This window comes from Podarcis melisellensis (assembly GCF_964234715.1).
Source record: "Podarcis melisellensis genome assembly, chromosome: 1".
Taxonomy (NCBI): domain Eukaryota; kingdom Metazoa; phylum Chordata; class Lepidosauria; order Squamata; family Lacertidae; genus Podarcis; species Podarcis melisellensis.
The window spans coordinates 134089133-134107700 of record NC_138528.1 but is presented as its reverse complement, the minus strand read 5'-3'; the positions used below and the strand labels follow the sequence as shown (position 1 = coordinate 134107700).

Here is an 18568-nt window from a genome sequence, read left to right as displayed (position 1 = left end):
CAAGGGAGCTTTTCTTCTCCTTGTAGCATAATAAATTCAAAGGTCCTCTTTCAGAAATCAGTGTTTTGTCAAATTCTCCTTCCAGAGCCAGTGCTTGCTTATACATAAAGATATTGATGCATTAGGCAAGCTAACCAATAATGCTCTTAACCATGAGATCCAAAAGCAGTTTGTGTTTGTGCAGAGGGGTGGGGGCTTGTTTATCAGAGTGATGGGTAGAGGCCAGAAGGTTTATCAGAGTGATGGGTAGAGGCCATAGAAGAAATAGGTATGTGTGGTGTGTGGTTTGCACAAGGGAAACGGGAACTGAGGAGATGAAAAATGCATAAGGAGAGCTGGAGGAAAGCACTTAGTTCAGCAGAAGGCCAAAGATGGCAAGGCAGCAGGCTGATGAGAAGAGAGACCAAAATTTAGATCGACAAGGTAAAGTGAAAAAAAATATAATAGGAACCCTTCCAAGTATTTGCACCTGTTGCTTACATTTGGAAGTAACTAGAGAGAGTAACAGATTCTAGTCATTGGTCCACCAACAGGTTGCAACCTGAGGCTGTGTTCAGTGTGGGAATGCCACCTATTTGTATGCACATTTTTAGTGGAGAATTGGCCTTAAGCTTTAAATCTTTGTAACAAGCCCAAATAGAAGGTTAAATAACAAAAACCCTCCATTCTGAAAAGGTGGGGGGTGTTTGATGGAGGTGTGGGGGGGGGGAGAGAAGTAAAGCCAATTCACCCAGAATTAAGCACTTCTAATACATTTCACAAGTATGTATCTAATGTATTTCACAAGTTAGCACTGAACTCGTTCATATCCATCTTTCACATCCAATCCCTTAGCTTACTGACAGTGACACACTGACTCTTGTGGGTTTATACAGCCAGCCGCACAGCTGTGCATGGTTTGTGTTGGAAAATTTAAAATGGCAGTGGGCTAACTGGAGGTTGAAACCTTCATAGGCACCAAGACGATGGGGGCTTTGCCTGGCACAATATGCTTCTTCAGCAAAATACTTGTGTAATTCACACACAGGCCCACTTCATACATAACCTGATGGGGCAGGCATGTAGTGTGTCACATGACCACACAAAGCTTGCGCATGTCCTCAGGAGCTGTATGGGAGCAGCTGCAGGTGTTTGGCAACCATGCCCAAATGGGTGGTGTCTGAAGGTGGACACAGCCATGCAGTGAAGGCTGCTGCAGAGAGAACCTTTTTACGTGTGTCTGGAAGATGATGCATGTTGGGGATGGGGGGGGGGAGAAATATGGAAAATACTAGGATAATGGATATGTTTTGCTAGTATTGGAATAGATTCAACCATCTCAGAGGACATAGCTGGGTCAAAGTCATGCATAGTTAAAGATGTCAGGGGTGTTTTGAAGCTGCTAGGTAAATATAGTGTTTGTACTCTTGTTTTATATATATATGAATTGGATTTTTGTATGTTGTGATGTTTTATGAATGTTTTTCTTTATTAGTTTACAAAGTTTGTTTATATTGTTAATAAATAATAATAAAATGTTTCAGGAGAGTAACATGAGTGGTAATTATAATCGCTGTGTACTCTCTGTGGAGAGTATAACATTGCAATCTAATGACTCTGTGACAATTAAGTGTTTGTGGCAAGTAGCTGGGGAGTTTTGATGGGTCTGTTGTCAAGGCTGAATGTCAGATTTGACCTCAAAAGACAAATGTTTGCGATTTTGGTGCCAGGTAAGTCCATTATTACCAGCCAATTGTTTTTATTTTTATTTTGTATTCCACACTTTCATGGAGTACTTTAAATTCACAATAGTTTATGGGGAGCCAGAGTTGTATTACTAAGAGGTCCTTGCCTCCTGCTACCCCAGGGGACTTATAGCTAAATGTGGGGTTTGAACTTTGGGTTCCTACACTTAACATTTAAACTGTGTACTAGCACTGAGTATTTTCGTCCCTCTTCAATCTGCCCCCTCTTTAAATGCAGACAATACTCAGGAACATGAAATATGTGGTATTCATAACAATTCTTTTTGTGTTCATCCTAGTGAATCGATTCCAGAGGAGAGCCTGAGGAGAGCAAAGCAGATTGGCTTCTCAGATAAGCAGATTGGGAAATGTCTTGGAATGACTGAAGTGCAGAGCAGGGAACTGAGACTCAGGAAGAACGTCACACCTTGGGTGAAACAGGTATAACTTGCGAATCGAGAGTTCAGTCTGTCTCTGGGTTTGTGTCAGTTTCACAGGTGGTCATTTATAAGTCCATTTCACTGTGTTGCTGCATAAAGGTGATTTCTTTAAAAGGTTCATGTGGAAATTTGTATTTAAACACATATTCTGTATGCTTTTCTAAATGTGTTTTAGCACTTTAAAATTTATCTTTGGATTATCATTTATTTTTAGCTGCGTCACAAACTTTTGAAAAGCATAGGATCCCCAGGATAGCTGTATTCCAATGGCATGTTAATCTGGGAGGGGCAAAAGAGCTCGGTTTGCATCAAAATTCACAGAAATCAAATTCCTCAAGCATCCCTAGTATAATTACTGACACAGCTGTTTCATAATCATGGAAGCATCCCTAGTATAATTACACACACATCTGCTTCATCATTGTGGAAATTAATCTTTTGAGATAGGGAGGCAACATTGTTTCCATTCTACAGATGAGAAACTGAGGAAAAGAAGGTAAGAATCAAAACGCCAGAAGACCACCAGAAGTTCCTACACGACAACGAGGAGGACCTCCAAAAGAGAGCCGCAGATTCTTGGCCTCCACCACCGGGATTACCACCAGGATCCATACCATCTGGAGGCGGCCCGGCACCACAGCTTCCGGAAAAGGACGACAAATTAGATACCCAACTGTGATACCTAAGAAGTAGACCGGGATGTCTCTACAGCTTCTTAGTTGGAATATAAATGGCGGGAACTCTCCAGAAAAACGCAGAAAAGTATTTCATATTTTGAAAAAAGAACAATTGGATATTATTTGCCTGCAAGAAACACATGTGACAAGACTCCATAGAAAAGTGCTAATCAATAAAAGGCTAGGCCAAGAATTTATTTCATCGGATAAAGTTAAGAAAAGAGGAGTGGTGATTTATGCAAAGGAGAACTTGTCCCCAAAATTTGTATTTAAAGACGAACAGGGCAGAATTTTGGCAATTGAAATCCAGACACAAGGAGAAAAGTTTTTAATTCTGGGAATTTACGCCCCAAATGATGGAAAATCGGAATTTTTTAAGAAGCTGCATGAGATTATGCTGGACTATTTGGACTATAACAACATTATCATGTTGGGAGATATGAACGGTGTCGCCTCAGTGAATATGGATAAGTCACAAAGTGCTAATATAACGAAAGATGGCAGACTTCCAAAAACCTTTTTTGAAATGACTGACAATTTGGATTTGATTGACATATGGAGGATCAAGAACCCTCTAGGGAAAGAAGGAACTTTCTTTTCCGAGGCCCATATGACATGGACGCGAATCGACCAAATATGGATAACTAGAGGGCTGGCACCTAAGACCAGAAAAGTGGAAATCTGCCCAAAAACCTGCTCCGACCACAACGCCTTGAGAATGGAACTGAGACTAAATACAACCGGATCGTTCAGATGGAGAATGAATGACGCCTTGTTAAGAGATCAGGAGATTGTTAAGAAGGCCCAAAAAGTTCTAAAGGACTATTTTGAAATAAACTTAAAGACAAATGTGGAAAAAAGAATAATCTGGGACGCAAGCAAAGCAGTGATAAGAGGGTTTCTAATACAACAGAACACGATTAAAAAAAGACTCTGGAATGAAAAGAAGGAGAAGATCTTGGAGAAAATAAGAGAAGGAGAGAGAAAACTGAGATCCAGGCCTAAATCGAAGGAAGTATTGAGAGAAGTGAAGTTTTTCCAGGCACAATATTCGAAACTGATAAATCAAGAGGTGGAATGGAAAATTAAACAAATGAAACAAAGATCCTTTGAATCTGCAAACAAATGTGGAAAATTGTTAGCCTGGCAGTTGAAAAAGAGACAAAAACTTAACACAGTTACAAATCTAGAGATTGAAGGGAGAATGGTTCAGAAACCCGATGAAATCAGAAGGTCCTTCCAGAAATATTTTAAAGAACTCTATTCTCAAAGGCCACAAAAAAGCTCAGAGGTGGACCAATTTGTTATAACTAATGGATTACAAAAAATACCCCAGGAAATGAGAGCAACCCTGAACTGTAATATTACAACCCAAGAAATTGAATGCGCCATTCAGAACCTCCAACTGGGCAAATCTCCGGGACCTGATGGGCTTACTTCCAAATATTATAAGGTACTGAAGGACTCATTGACACAACCATTGCTGGAAGTTTGCAACCAGATTATGGAGGGGAGGAAGGCACCGGAAACGTGGAAAGAAGCCTTCATCACGTTGATCCCAAAACTAGAATCTGAAAAAACTCAACTTAAAAACTACCGTCCTATCTCACTCCTAAATGTGGATTATAAAATTTTTGCAGACATTTTGGCAAGTAGGTTTAAGAAAGTCTTAAATGAAGTTATCCATAAGGACCAAGCAGGCTTTCTCCCTGGTAGGCATTTATTTGACAACACAAGAAACATCATTGACATTTTGGAGTTTTTACAGATTAATTCAAACACAAGAGCGGTGTTGATTTTTATTGATGCGGAGAAGGCCTTTGACAACATTTCTTGGCTGTTTATGAAGAAAAATTTGGAAAGGATGGGAGTAGGGCGGGGGTTTGAAAATGGAATAGAAGCAATTTATTCAGAACAAAAGGCCAAATTGATAGTAAACAACGTGGTGACAGAGGAGTTTAAAATTGAAAAAGGGACACGACAGGGGTGCCCTCTATCTCCTCTGCTGTTTATTTCAGTCCTGGAGGTGCTATTGAACATGATTAGAAACGACCGGTTGACACAGGGAATTGTGGTCGGAGAGAAACAATATAAACTGAAAGCTTTCGCAGACGACTTGGTATTAACATTACAGGAGCCAGCCTCTAGTACTAAAAGAGCGTTAGAATTAATTTCTGATTTTGGTCGGGTGGCGGGATTCAAGCTGAATAAACAAAAAACTAAAGTTTTAGCAAAAAACTTGACAACTACTGAAATAGAGGAGTTCAGAAAAGAAACAGAACTAAATGTGGTTAAAAAAGTAAAGTACCTAGGGGTGCACTTGACCTCCAAAAATTTGAATTTATTTAAGGACAACTATGAGAAATGTTGGTCAGAGATAAAAAGAGATCTGGAAACATGGTCAAGATTAAAACTTTCCTTGTTGGGCAGAATAGCTGCTATAAAGATGAATGTATTGCCGAAAATGCTATTTTTGTTTCAGTCCCTCCAGATCGTGGATAAGGTGGAATGTTTTGGAAAATGGCAGAGGGATTTATCTAAATTTGTCTGGCAGGGCAAAAAGCCCCGAATAAAGTTTAAAATACTAACAGATGCGAAAGAAAGAGGGGGGTTTGCCCTGCCGGACTTGAGGTTATATTACGAAGCTGCAGCCCTCTGCTGGTTGAAGGATTGGATCCTATTGGAGAACACCGATGTCCTTGACCTGGAGGGATTTGATAATGCTTTTGGGTGGCATGCATATTTGTGGTATGACAAGGTTAAAGTTCATAAATTGTTCAAAAACCATATTGTCAGAAGGGCAATTTTCATGGTCTGGTCAAAATATAAAGACTTATTGGAGAGTAAAACTCCGAGGTGGCTCTCACCGATGGAGGCTAAAGCACGTAAAAGACTCAATATGGAGGCCCACTGGCCTAAATATTGGGAAATAATTGAAAAAATTGGAGATAAATGGAGGTTACAGAGTATGGAAAAGTTAAAAAACAAGGTGCGAGATTGGTTGCATTATGCTCAAATCCAGGAAGTTTTTAAAGCAGACAAAAAAGTGGGTTTTCAGGAGGAAAAATCGAAACTAGAAACAGAGTTGCTTGAGCCAAAATCCAAGCTAATTTCGAGAATGTATAACTTGCTGCTTAAATGGAACACACAGGATGAGATTGTCAAATCCTCTATGATAAAGTGGGCACAGGACTTGGGGCATAACATTATGTTTGAAGACTGGGAAAGGTTATGGAACACCGGAATGAAATTCACGGCATGTACTGCCTTGAAGGAAAACATTATGAAAATGATATACCGGTGGTACATGACCCCAGTCAAGCTTGCAAAGATATATCACCTGTCTGATAATAAATGCTGGAAATGTAAGGAAGAGGAAGGGACATTTTTACACCTCTGGTGGACCTGCCCGAAAGTGAAGGCCTTCTGGGAAATGATACATAATGAACTAAAAAAGGTGCTGAGATTCACCTTACCTAAGAAACCGGAGGCCTTCCTTCTGGGCATGGTAGACCAGAGGATGGTCAAGAAAGATAGAACTTTCTTTATGTACGCTACTACAGCAGCGAGGATTCTGTTGGCAAAGCACTGGAAGACACAAAATCTACCCACATTGGAAGAATGGCAGACGCAGCTGATGGACTACATGGAGTTGGCTGAAATGACTGGCAGAATTCGAGACTCGGGAGAAGAAGAAACGGAGGAAGTTTGGAAAAATTTTAAGGACTATTTGAAAAAGCATTATAAGTTGTATGAATGTTAAAAAATGCTCCTTTCTAGGAAGGTATAGCTTCAGTATCGGCAAATTTCTGAATTGATAAATAAGACACTATAAGACAGAAGTGAGGTAACGAAATATTTTTATTGTGTGGAAATTAAAAATTAATGCAATTGTATCGAAATGTTTACATCAGATAACACGATAAAATGGAAGATATATTGTTATGTACAAAACAAGTCAACAAATTGCTGAGGTTTTGGTTACACAGGGAATGCAGTGCTCGGGAGATGGGGGAAGTCCATTGGATTCATGGAAGTATGTATTTGAAAGTGGAAATTTGTTTATTAAAAACCTAATAAAATATTTATAAAAAAAAAAGAGAAACTGAGATCCTGACTACACAAACTGCTCATCACTTGGAAAAGTAGTCCCATGTTAGCTATGTCTGTGGAGAATCTTGATGACTTTCTTGGAGACAAGCAAGGAAAATTTGAGGCTATAGATTTTTCACTAGTCGTTTATGCTTACCATAGTTCTCTCTCATGTGTTCATTTTGTCTGAGGGTTTGGAGAAGCAGTCGGCAGGCATTGGTGGAAGGTACCCTGAGGCTCCAGCACCTCCATTTCTTTGCCTATTAACACAGCTATTTTATTTCTTGCCTGCAGAATTCATAACAGAGCAGGGAGGTGAACTGGGTCTAGCTAGCTGTCCAGATCTTTTCTTCTCCTCACCCCACAGGCCACCTCTGACTGGTGGACCCTTTCAGCACTGGTCAGTTGATATGTGCTGAAGGGGAGCCCTTCTTGCTGAGGAACATTAGGCAGTGCCTTTGTTCCTTTGCAGCCATATCTTCACCTGTCCCACATCTGACATCAGGTGTGAGGCAGGTGGGCGTGGTTTGGGGGAATTAGGTCTCTTGGGTGGAAATTTAAGCTTACATCAGGCATGGCCAAACTTGGCCCTCCAGATGTTTTGGGACTACAGTTCCCATCATCCCCGACCATCATCCCCATCCCTATTAGCTAGGGAGGATGGGAGTTGTAGTCCCAAAACATCTGGAGGGCCAAGTTTGGCCATGCCTGTCTTACATCCTTCCTATGAGGTAGATATGAACAAAAGGCAGTGGTTTTCCTGAGACCACAAGAGAAATTCCTTGGTCTTAATTCATAGCACCACAGCATCATAGAATTGCAGAGTTGGGAGGGACCCTGAGGGTCACCTGATGCAGCCCCCTGCAATGCGAGAATCAAAACTAAAGAATCTTTGGCAGATGACCAGCTGGGATCTAAACCACAATGTAAGTGCCTAGCAATGCCTGCCTATGAATGTTGAGGCTGCCGGTTTCTTCTGTGACTTTGTCCACTTTGGCTCTGACTGGGAGTTTTTGAAGCTGACCCTGCCGCAGCAGAAAAGTTTCACACACACCCCCCCCCCTATTCCCTAGTTAGCTGGAGGGCAGCTTTGCACTTTGAGCACTTTGAGGAAACAGTGGGCTCTCTTTGTTTAGCGGCCAGGGATGCAGTGGTATTTCTTTGGCGTAGACAAGGCAACACTTGAGCCCCGGGGAAGTCGCTTCAGTGCTGCTAAATAGTGCAGGAGGCAGCAGTTGCGAGCCGCCAGTCTCTGTAGCCACAGCAGCCGCAGCAGTTTAACTTCACCAAGAGAAATGCTTTAAGTTTCTTAGATGTAACTTTCTCATTTTATTCCTCCCAAATTGTTAAGAGTTAATCCTAGTGTACATAGCAGAAACTCATTGCTGTATTTCCACCCTCATCCACACTTAACATCCTTGGGAAGTTGTGCGAGTCAGCCTTCCTTCTCCAACTTGCATTGGATTAAACCACCTGCCTTTGCTTCGGTTTCAAGCAGGAAAATATAGAAGGTTGGAAACAGTTGGTGTTGACCCTTTGTGCTGTGTGACCGTGAAACGTGTAGCTCCTTTTGTCTCCCTGCAATAAATTTTTATAGGATAATACTTTATTTAAGTGTCCCATCATTGCAAGTTCATTTGGTATTCATTGTGATAGCGCTGAGCATAATACGTTCATCTGGTATTCATGGCAATGTCACAATTGCTTCCATAGGTGTTTCATAGTCGTTTTCACATTTTGGTGTTCGATTAAGGGAAATTGATATGAACGTTCTGCCAGCTGTCCCCCACCCTCACCCCCAATGCTTTTAAAAAGATCATTGAATTACTTGAAGAGCCCTTTGCACCCTAAATCGCTGTTGTCCAAGTTTATATGCCCTTTCTCCTGGCTTTCTTAATGCATTCTGAACTAGTTTAGGCAGGTGTGTCAATTTTGTGCTGCTTTGCCTTGCAGAATGCATGAGTGCCACCTGTCCTTTAGTTGAATGACCAGTGGAAATCTATCCTTCATAAAGTGATTCTGCTTGTGACAGAAAAGGGTTCACTCTTCTTAGACACTCTTAGCTTAGTTCACTCTTAGCTTCCCATGCTGATGATGTGAGGGATTGCCTCTCTGCCTCCCTTGGTACTGTGTTTTTACAAGGACCTGCAATTATGCTTTGCCCTCTCTAGAGCAGGTAAGAAGGGGTTTGCTTGGTCAGATATTGCCTACAGTGTGGGGCTAACAGCCCAAACTAATTCAAGGAGCAAAGGCTGCAAGCCATGGAACTGCAGAGTAAATATGGATAGAATTAGACTGCATGTGGCCCAAAGGCTCACCGGCATTTGGAAGCTGCATAATGGTTATTTTAGGCAGTACTTAGGTGCTTCCAAGGACCTGGCTACGCCCAGGTGGATTTTTTACTTTGGACACCAGACCTCCATGTTGTATTACAAACAGCTTTTGAAAGTCCTTTTTATTTTGTGAAGCAAATTTCTATGTGAAATGTGTGGTTACTGTTTGAGAACTACAAGCAGAAAGATTTCCTGGCTCTGCGAAACTAGTTGTGTGAGATCCTGCCTCTGTGAATACCACTGCCCACAGTGAACTAAATAACCAACAATCCCAGTGATGATGACAAGTAGTTAGTTGCACATCTCCTTGTGCCAAAATGCAATATGGCAGCTTTAAAAACTAGCACATGGAAGCTACCATCAAGTGTTGCAGTATGGTTGTGCTCCTGTCCAGGGGTCCAACCTGTCAGACATGCCCTCTTCCTGAGGTCCCATGCTTCTGTTTCTGCCTCCCCAATGGTCATTCAACTCTTTGTACCAGATGAGCATGCTTGGTCTCCTTTGGGCTATTTCCCCTCCTTTGGGTTCCGCTCCTTAGGATATTTTATACTTTAGCTATCTTTGGGGTCCCTGGAGGTTGCTTGTGTGTGGATGGTGTCATTTTGGTGACATAAGGGTTGGCATTTGGAAAATACATTCCATATCCCTAAAGGGTAAAGGGGCCCCCAACCATTAGTTCCTGTCGTGGCCGACTCTGGGGTTGCGGCGCTCATCTCGCTTTATTGGCCGAGGGAGCTGACGTACAGCTTCCGGGTCATGTGGCCAGCATGACTAAGCCGCTTCTGGCGAACCAGCGAACCAGATCCCTCTATATGGGATTAAAAAGTAAGATGAACAATGCTCAATGGCTGATTGCTGGTGTATTGTCTATATAATTACCTGAGCAGGGAGGAGAGAGAAAGCAGTGAGCCTGGAGACTCACTGAGTGGAAAGCAAGAAAAAGTGAAGCATGAAATCCTGGCCTGGAAAATAGTTTTGTGTTCACATTTACCATTTCTTCCCTTCCTCTGCAGATTGACACACTGGCAGGAGAATACCCTGCTGTAACTAATTACCTCTATGTCACATATAATGGTCAGGTAAGTGCTATCCTTTACTTCTGTATAGCTGCAGAGTATTATGATGCATTTTCTCCCATTACTATCTATTGACCTTGCAACTCAAATTCACTCACTCCAGGGATAGCTCAGGGAAGGGTTAGAACAGCTGGCAGAGGTATAATCCCACTGGAGTACGGGTGGAAATGTTTGCCTACTATTGTTATTGAGAAAGTAAAAGTGTAGCTGGGAGCGTTATAGTCCTTTTGAGCAGACATTGCAGGGATACAAGCAATGAAAAATCTTACCCACAGAGCCACAGTTTTGTTCTTTAAGCTCCAACGTCTATAAACAACAAACAGGAGGCCTTTGCGCTTTGCTCTGGACTACCAATGAGAGAGCAATTGATGCAAGTTTTGCTTGTGAGACGGGAGTCCCCCCCCCCCCACTTCTTCTTGCAAAGTTGAACCTCTCCCTACCAAATTCAATTTACGTGGTGCAATGCGTTTTGAGCACAGTGGGTAGCTCTGTCCCATCCCATTTCACACCACTTACTGACAATGAATTGCATAATGAAAATGCTAACTCCCTGGCAATTTGTAAAAATGAATGCGAAGTAGGTGATTACTTGGAGCAGCTTTATGGGCATTGGGGCAATGCATTAGAAATAGCTTTTGGGATGAGAGTTACAAGAAAGAAAGAGAGGCTTGGTTAGGACAGAGGGTGAGGCTGACCTCTTGAATGCCACTGAAGCATGAGGCACAAACCAAAAGGGCCAGAGAGCCAGTGCAGTAATGCCAAATCAGTTTGGTGCATATCTCTGCAAGAGTTGAAGATCAGAACACAAGCTATTAGGAATCAAAGTCACTTAGTACATAGTGAAAGCAATAGGAAGAATGAGGACAATGCTTAGCTGAGGCGGTTGGGAAAGTAGCTGGGTAGATTCCCAGACAGGCGTAGCAATACAACTCTTATACACAAAACTCCTAAAGCCTATTAGTCTGAGTTGAGGCCAGGCAAAATGACCATGTTACATAACCTTTAATAATTGACATTTTCCTGGGCTAGCATAATGTGAATAACAGATGAGCTATCAAAGGACCAAAGACTCATCTGCATTGCCAGCAGAAGGACCTGGGTTCACAGACCCCAACATCTCCAGTTAAAAAGGTTTGTGGGGGAAGCAGGTGCTTGGAAAGGGCTTGATTGTTGGAGTGGACTGTGCTGAGACTGTGAGATAATTTAGTCTGACACATAATGTGGCAGCTTCAGATGCTCCTTCCTAGACAGAAGCATTACTCAACTATTGATACAAATAATCAAATCAAGCTATCTGTTTAGTCCTTCTGTAGTCGCCCTTTTCAACTTGTTATATGACTTGGCTGTCGGTTATAGATCGATAGAAGTGAGCCTGGCTGGAGCAAAAATGCTTGGAGGGAGGTGGGGCTGCAGGGAGTAAACAGAGATAAGTGATGGTCTCTGCACTCTTCATCTATGCAGCCCTTTTGCTCTTTAAATCAGACCTCTATCCTCCACTTTCTATGAAACAGTGGTCCTGAGTCAATTGAGCCACTCTTCATAAATGGGACTCTTTAGGCATAGCTCTTGCTTTTGGACTCTAAACTCAGTAGCATAATGGATAAGGACACTGTGACCTCACTGGTGTGAGTCTGTACCTTCAATGGTGTCCTTTAATTACAAGCATTCATTATGGCTACAATATTCTGTAAGCCAACATTAATCGTTTGTAAGATTAGAAGGCTACTTTAAATTGGTGTATTCCTTCCTGTATTATGTGATTATTCGTGCCACTACCTTTCAGCAAGACACAGAATACATCTCACAGCAGTGTATCAGAATCTTTAAATTGAGAGAAACCGCTCTCTAAAATGTATAGACGACTCCTGTACCGGGAAGTCAAAGAGGAGGAATTTAAATCGGAAATGGCTTTGGCTATAATATTCCAATGGAAGCCTGGGGAAAACTGTGGAGGGAAGACTTGAAGTGTACTGCATGTTATACCCTGAAAGAGAACTTCATGAAAATGCTTTAACAGTGGTATTTAACACCATCAAAATTGGCAAAAAATGTATAGAACCAGGCATTTGTTGGAGATGTAGAGAGGCAGAGGGCACGATGATTTACATGTGAATTGTAAGAAAATAAGGGAATTTTGGGATATAATATACAATGAGCTCAAAAAGAGGTTTAAAATCTCCTTTGCAAAACCCCCCAAAGCCTTTCTACTGGGTATAATAGGTATAGACATGCCAAAAAAATCTGAGGAAGATGTTCTTGTACACAACAGTGGCAGCAAGAATCGTAATAGCCAAAAAATGGAAAGGAGATTCCACCCTGACCGAAGTGGACTGGCAGACGAAATTATTAGAATACACAGAATTAGCAAGGATGACAGGAAGAATTGGAGACAATACAAAACAAACATTGACTAGAGAGTGGGACATTTACAGAAAATATCTTAAAGAGCATTGTAAAATTGTGAATTCTCTGGCAGGCTTAGAATGACCCCTTTATTAACTCAGAAAACTTTCTGAAAACAAGAATTTGAGAGAAGTCTGGAGTGATAATTAAAAGTGCGCTACTCAAAAGAAACCTGGGACTCTGGATGGGGTGAATAGAAGTCATAATAGAAGTTGTGTTGTAAGAAATTTATTTTTTGTAATTTGTAATATCCTTTGGGTTTTTTCTTTGTTGACTGTTTTTTTTTCTTTTTTATAATCAATAAAGCAATTATTAAAAAAAAGAATATTTAAATTGGTCCTACAATTAAGGTAAATCTGAGTTTCCAAAAATCTGTTTAATTCAGTGGCATTCAAGTAAACTAAATGAGGTCAAAGTTAAGTCCCAGTAATAAAAAATTTAAAATAAAGAACTGCGAGGCATAAATGGTTTCTTCTCATGGGCGCAGTGAGAACAATACTGGGTGACTTTGTGTACTGTGTTCTATTTTAGGAGCATGATGTAAAATTTGATGACCATGGAACGATGGTGCTGGGTTGTGGACCATATCACATAGGTAAATCTTGTTTTTAGTATCTCTGCCTTTCCAGACTAGAAGACCCTGTAAAAGTGTGTGAGATGTGTTAGGCACCCTCTTCTGCAATAAAGTTTCACATCGTCCTAGAATTCCACATGCAAAATATACGTTGTGTCGTTGCTAGAACATTGCATTTTGTCCATGTAGAACCAAAGCCATTTCTATTTTTGCCAAAGATTTTAGACTAATTCTAAAAATGCAAATTAAAAACCTGGAAAGTGCTGGTATAGATGTAAGCACAATTAAGAGATAGTGAATGAGATTCTCCCTTCTGCTTTGGAATACCGGCCCCCCAGTCAGACCCATGAACTGCTGAACTAGTTCCAGGAAGGTGCTATTTAGTACAAGGATGGCAAAGGGGCCTGGAGACCTGGAGTCCTGCGGAGAAGGGGTGAAAGAGTTGGGTGTGTTTCGTCTGGGGAAGAGAGAATTAATCTGAAGGGTTGTCATGGAGTTGAGGGAGCAGACTTGTGTTCTCTTGCTCCAGAGGTCTGGGACAGTGGCTTCAAATGACAAGAAAAGGATTCAAAAACAGTAGTGAAAACTTGGTACAGATGGTACAGACAGTAGTTCCTCCCTCAGAAGGTGATAGAACTGTCCTTCATTAGAGGTTTTGTAAGCAGAGATTGGATGGCACCTCCCAGAAGTACCTTAGCAGTGGATATCCTGCTTTGCCAGTTGGTTGGAGAAGCTGGCATTGGAGGCTTCTTCCAACTCTATGATTCTATGAACTCAGTCGTTCACAGGTATTGCTGATGTTTGCACAGGTTTTGAGTTACTGGGAGGCTTACATGGAGGCAGTGGGAATCTTTGCTCTGCCCTTCACCGCTCCTGATGTTTTAAAACCTGCCTGCACCATGATCTCCTTTCAAAACTTCACTTGGTTTTGCTTTTTCATTGGCAGGGAGCAGCGTGGAGTTTGACTGGTGTGCTGTGTCTTGCATCCGCACATTGCGACAGCTCTGTAAGAAAACAGTTGTCGTGAACTGCAACCCGGAGACAGTGAGCACGGATTTTGATGAGTGTGACAGGCTCTACTTCGATGAACTGTCCCTGGAGAGAATCTTGGACATCTACCAACAGGAGGTATTTTATTTATTTTTTAATCCAAAATCCAAACAGCCTCAAAAAAAGATCAAGGCCAAGGCCAAAAAGATCAAGGCCATTTTAATCCAAAATCCAAACAGCCTCAAAAAAAGATCAAGGCCAAAAAAAGATCACGTGCCAAACAGTTTGCAAAGTCAGTCTCATTGTCCCCTTGGGGTGGGCACTACTTTTTTTTAAAAAAGACCCTGGCATTATATTTTGCATGGCATTGCAGTTCCTAACCAACTGCTCCATAATGACTGCCAAATAAATATAGAATTATTTTCCAAAGATGACATATTGCACAGTATTTACAAGCTGATTTAATTTATTTCACAGTTATTTATGGATCAAATTGTCCTGCCCTTGCTGAGCTTAGTTTTAACCTGTGATTGTGAAAGCAATTACACACATGCTTAATTTTATGCATGAGGACAATGCCATTGAAGCTAACATGATTTTTCAAATGCCAAACACAGCTTTCAAAAAGTTGCTCTGATAGATGTGCAGCAGTTTTTGAAGGTCTCTGTGCTGCCTCAGCCTGCTCATCATCTTGGACACCTCCCAACAGGAGGTAAAAAACCCAAATAGTCTCAGAGAATATAAACCAAGGTTTCCTAAACCTTCCATTTTGTAAAGTCAGTCTCATTGTCACCTTTGGCTCAGCAAAGTGCTTAAGCAGAATACTTAAAAATGTATTTTCTTTGCAACTCTGTTCCTAAAATGCTTGAATTCTTGACCCTGTCTCCTACTAGGGCAGCATGAGCTGCAATCCAATTAATACCACCTGTCAAGTACCTTTCTCCTCGCTCTTGCTCTCTCTTTTTTATGGGGGGGGGGCAGGTGAAAAGCCTCCAGGCTTGAGACACGAGAACACTCCTTTTGTTAGCAACAAGGCCAAGTGCCCTTTCGAGGTCAGAGCACCAGGTCGCCCATTAGCAGTCAGGGTTCATGATGTGACTCCTTTGGAATTCTGTTTTTAAAACTGGCCCACCTGACTTAGCCCAGACGAAAGTCATGCTAGTGGTGTCGGACTAGAGGAGGGAGGGAGGGTTCTTTCATATTGTCCTGGAGCTTACTGGGAGGAGAGAACTGGGGCTTTGGCAGACAGAGCTGCAAACAACCCTTGGGACTGGTGCACCCCACAGGGTGCTGCTCTGGACAACACCCCTTTTTTACAGAGAGTTGTTTTGGGGGTGTCAAAGTGGGAAGCTTAAAATTCCATGTATGAGAAAGTAAAACAATCATAGAATTATAGAAGCAACCCTGAGGGTCCTCTAGTCCAAGCCCCTGCAATGCAGGAAACGCAACTAAAACTTCCCTGACAGGTGACCACCCAACCTCTGCTTAAAAACCTCCAAGGAAGGAGAGTCCACCATCTCCCAAAGGAGAGCTCTAACCATCAGAAAGTACTTCTCTTCTTGTAACTTGAAGCTATCGGAGCAGGAGAAAACAAGCTTGCTCCTTCTTTCATGTGACAGTCCTTTAGATAGTTGAAGATGGCTATCATATCTCCTCTCAGTCTCCTCTTATCCAGGCTAAACATACCCAGCTCCTTCAACCATTACTCATAAGGCTTGGTTTCCATCATCTTGGTTGCCCTCCTCTGCATACGTTCCAGCTTGTCAATATCCTTCTTAAATTGTGGCCGAGCACTGGATACAGGACTCCAGGTGTGTCTAACCAAGGCAGAATAGAGCAAGACAATTACTGAAATCTCATCCTTCTCTGAATCCAAGCTGTTCTCTACCTTGCTTCTGATTGTGATAATAGATGGTTTAGTTTGGCAAGGAGCTGCACATAATCAACTTGTGGTGTGTTTTTGTGTGTGTGTCTAAGTTTCTCTCTGTTCTCATTTTCTATAGGAATGCAATGGCTGCATCATCTCTGTAGGAGGGCAGATTCCAAACAACCTGGCTGTGCCACTTTACCGGAATGGAGTTAGAATTATGGGCACTAAGCCGCTGCAGATTGACCGGGCAGAGGATCGATCTACATTCTCTGCTGTTCTTGATGAGCTGCAAATAGCTCAAGCACCCTGGAAAGCAGTTAATTCCTTGGTATGTAGACATACATCTAATCTGTGTTTAGTAATTTAAGGAGCAGCAGTTGAAGGCTTAAGCCACTGTTCACAATTAATTTTCTTTGTTTGCATTTAGAAGGGTGCATTCATCCTGCAGCATGGATGTAGGAGCAAGCAAGCTTGTCTCCTAGCTGGATCGTAATCCTTTCCTTGGGTTTATTCCTTCCTATACATGTGAGGGCTTTGAAGATGTGTTTCCTCCTATCCCACTGTGTTCTGTTCATGTTTCTGAGGCATTGAATTTTTTAGGAAGCACTTTTGGTGTCCAGGAATTTTGAGTGGGGGGTTGTTTTTGCTCTGCCATGCCTGTCCAGAGAGCCCAGGAGAACCTTGCATGCTCCCCCTCCCCTCTCTCTTTCTGTGTGACCATTTTTAATTACCCACAACATTGTTTCATCTGGCCTGAGAAACTAGCATGAATTGTAGTTGACTTGTTTCAAACAAGCCATAGCTATTGTTAACCATGGTTTGGCTGAAATGGCAAACATGGTTAAGCAGAAGTATCCACATGGATGAGTGGAAGGAGGCACAAGACCTCAAGCTTTGGCAGGAGCAGACAGAGAGGTGGGCGCTGCACCTGGCCTCCCTGCATACCAGGGTGGAGTGGGGAAGGATGGGGTAGGTGGGGTACAAAGACCTTGGCAGAAACACCAGGTGGGCTCTGCTGTGGCACCTGCACTGTGCCAACCTCATCACCACCTCGTCTTCCCCCTCCTTGTCCTGATATGCAGCAGTGGCAGCCAGAGAGAGGTCAGATAAGTGGCCAAGCCCAACCCTGCCGCCTGCTGCTGAGCTTTGCCTCCTAGGGTTGTTTGCATCATGCAGAATGATGGTTCAAACACACCCAAAATGTTAAGCACCCCACTTTCATTTGCAAGGCTTCTTTTGTGACCTGCTGTGTGATATCACCATTCAGGGTGTTTAGGTTCCTTCTCTCTTCTAAAAACCTTTGAGAACACTCTTCCGCTCCTCCATATACAGATTAGCGTATTCAGGTCAACCAAAGACTGAGAATGTATCCAGATTTTACTTGTACAAACATGTCTAGGCATTCTCAGTATCTTATATATAAAAAAGATCTTTTCCCAACTTTTTAGGAGAATGCTGTTGAATTTGCTAACTTGGTTGGCTACCCATGCTTGCTGAGACCTTCCTATGTTTTGAGGTAAGCCTCTCCCCCGCCCTTGACAATGTAAATTGAACTTCCTACATTGTTTGCACTATCAGGATACCGCTGTGCTACCTATGGAAGCTGCTCAGTTTTTAGACCAAGAAGCTGAGGTCTGATAGGTACCGAGATAATGAAAAAGTATTAGACCTGCCTGGCACTTGTATATCTGAGCCAACAGCAGGCTCTCTCAACTTAATATTGTATTAAGAACTTCAATGTAGGGTTCTTAGTCATTTTGCCATTTGTCAGCATCACATTGATTACAGAGTATTGACTTTGGACCAACTGCACCAAACCAATGTTAGGGCTATTTGCTCCCCAGTTTCCAAATCAGAAGAGTCTCCTAACCTGGGGTCCCCTACATAGCAGCTGGCGGTTAACCTTGACTTTCCCATTCCCATATTGCCCATGTCCCTTCACTCAAAGCACTTGGGCGAATTCTCTGAGGAGTCCTGGTGGGTCAGACCAAGAAGCTATCTAGCTCAACCTCCTTTTCACAGTAGTGACCTACCACCTGCTTTGGAGAAGTCCCAAGCAGGACATGAAGGCAACATTCACTCTCTGTTGCTTCTGTTTCTCTCCAGCTCCCCTGCCCCACATCAGCAGCTGATATGAATGTTTCATTTGGCAGTCCTGGCTCACGGGTGGATTGACTGACTTTCCATGAATTTACCCCATCCTCTTTTTTCCAAAGCCATCCAAGCGAGTGACCATCTTCACGTATTTTCTTCCCTTCCCAGAGTACCCTGGGTTATCCTGCTCCTCAGCCTACATTCTTTTCAGCCGTCTCCTCCTAAGGCTTACTTCTTGGAAGCCACTCTAGTCTGGGCAGCAATTATTTCCCTTCGCTTTCTTGCTTCCTGCTTG

General features: G+C 42.3%; 1 protein-coding gene across 2 annotated transcripts in view; it reads left to right on the top strand.

Annotated features, from left to right (window-relative positions):
• CPS1 (carbamoyl-phosphate synthase 1) overlaps positions 1-18568 on the top strand; it is a 161824-nt gene that overhangs the window by 109770 nt on the left and 33486 nt on the right. For both annotated transcript variants that reach the window (XM_081903146.1, XM_081903145.1), the window contains 6 exons: positions 2024-2165; positions 10280-10345; positions 13277-13340; positions 14266-14447; positions 16313-16507; positions 17628-17695. In XM_081903146.1, coding sequence (XP_081759272.1) covers positions 2024-2165; positions 10280-10345; positions 13277-13340; positions 14266-14447; positions 16313-16507; positions 17628-17695 — 717 coding nt within the window. The remainder of the gene's footprint in view (positions 1-2023; positions 2166-10279; positions 10346-13276; positions 13341-14265; positions 14448-16312; positions 16508-17627; positions 17696-18568) is intronic.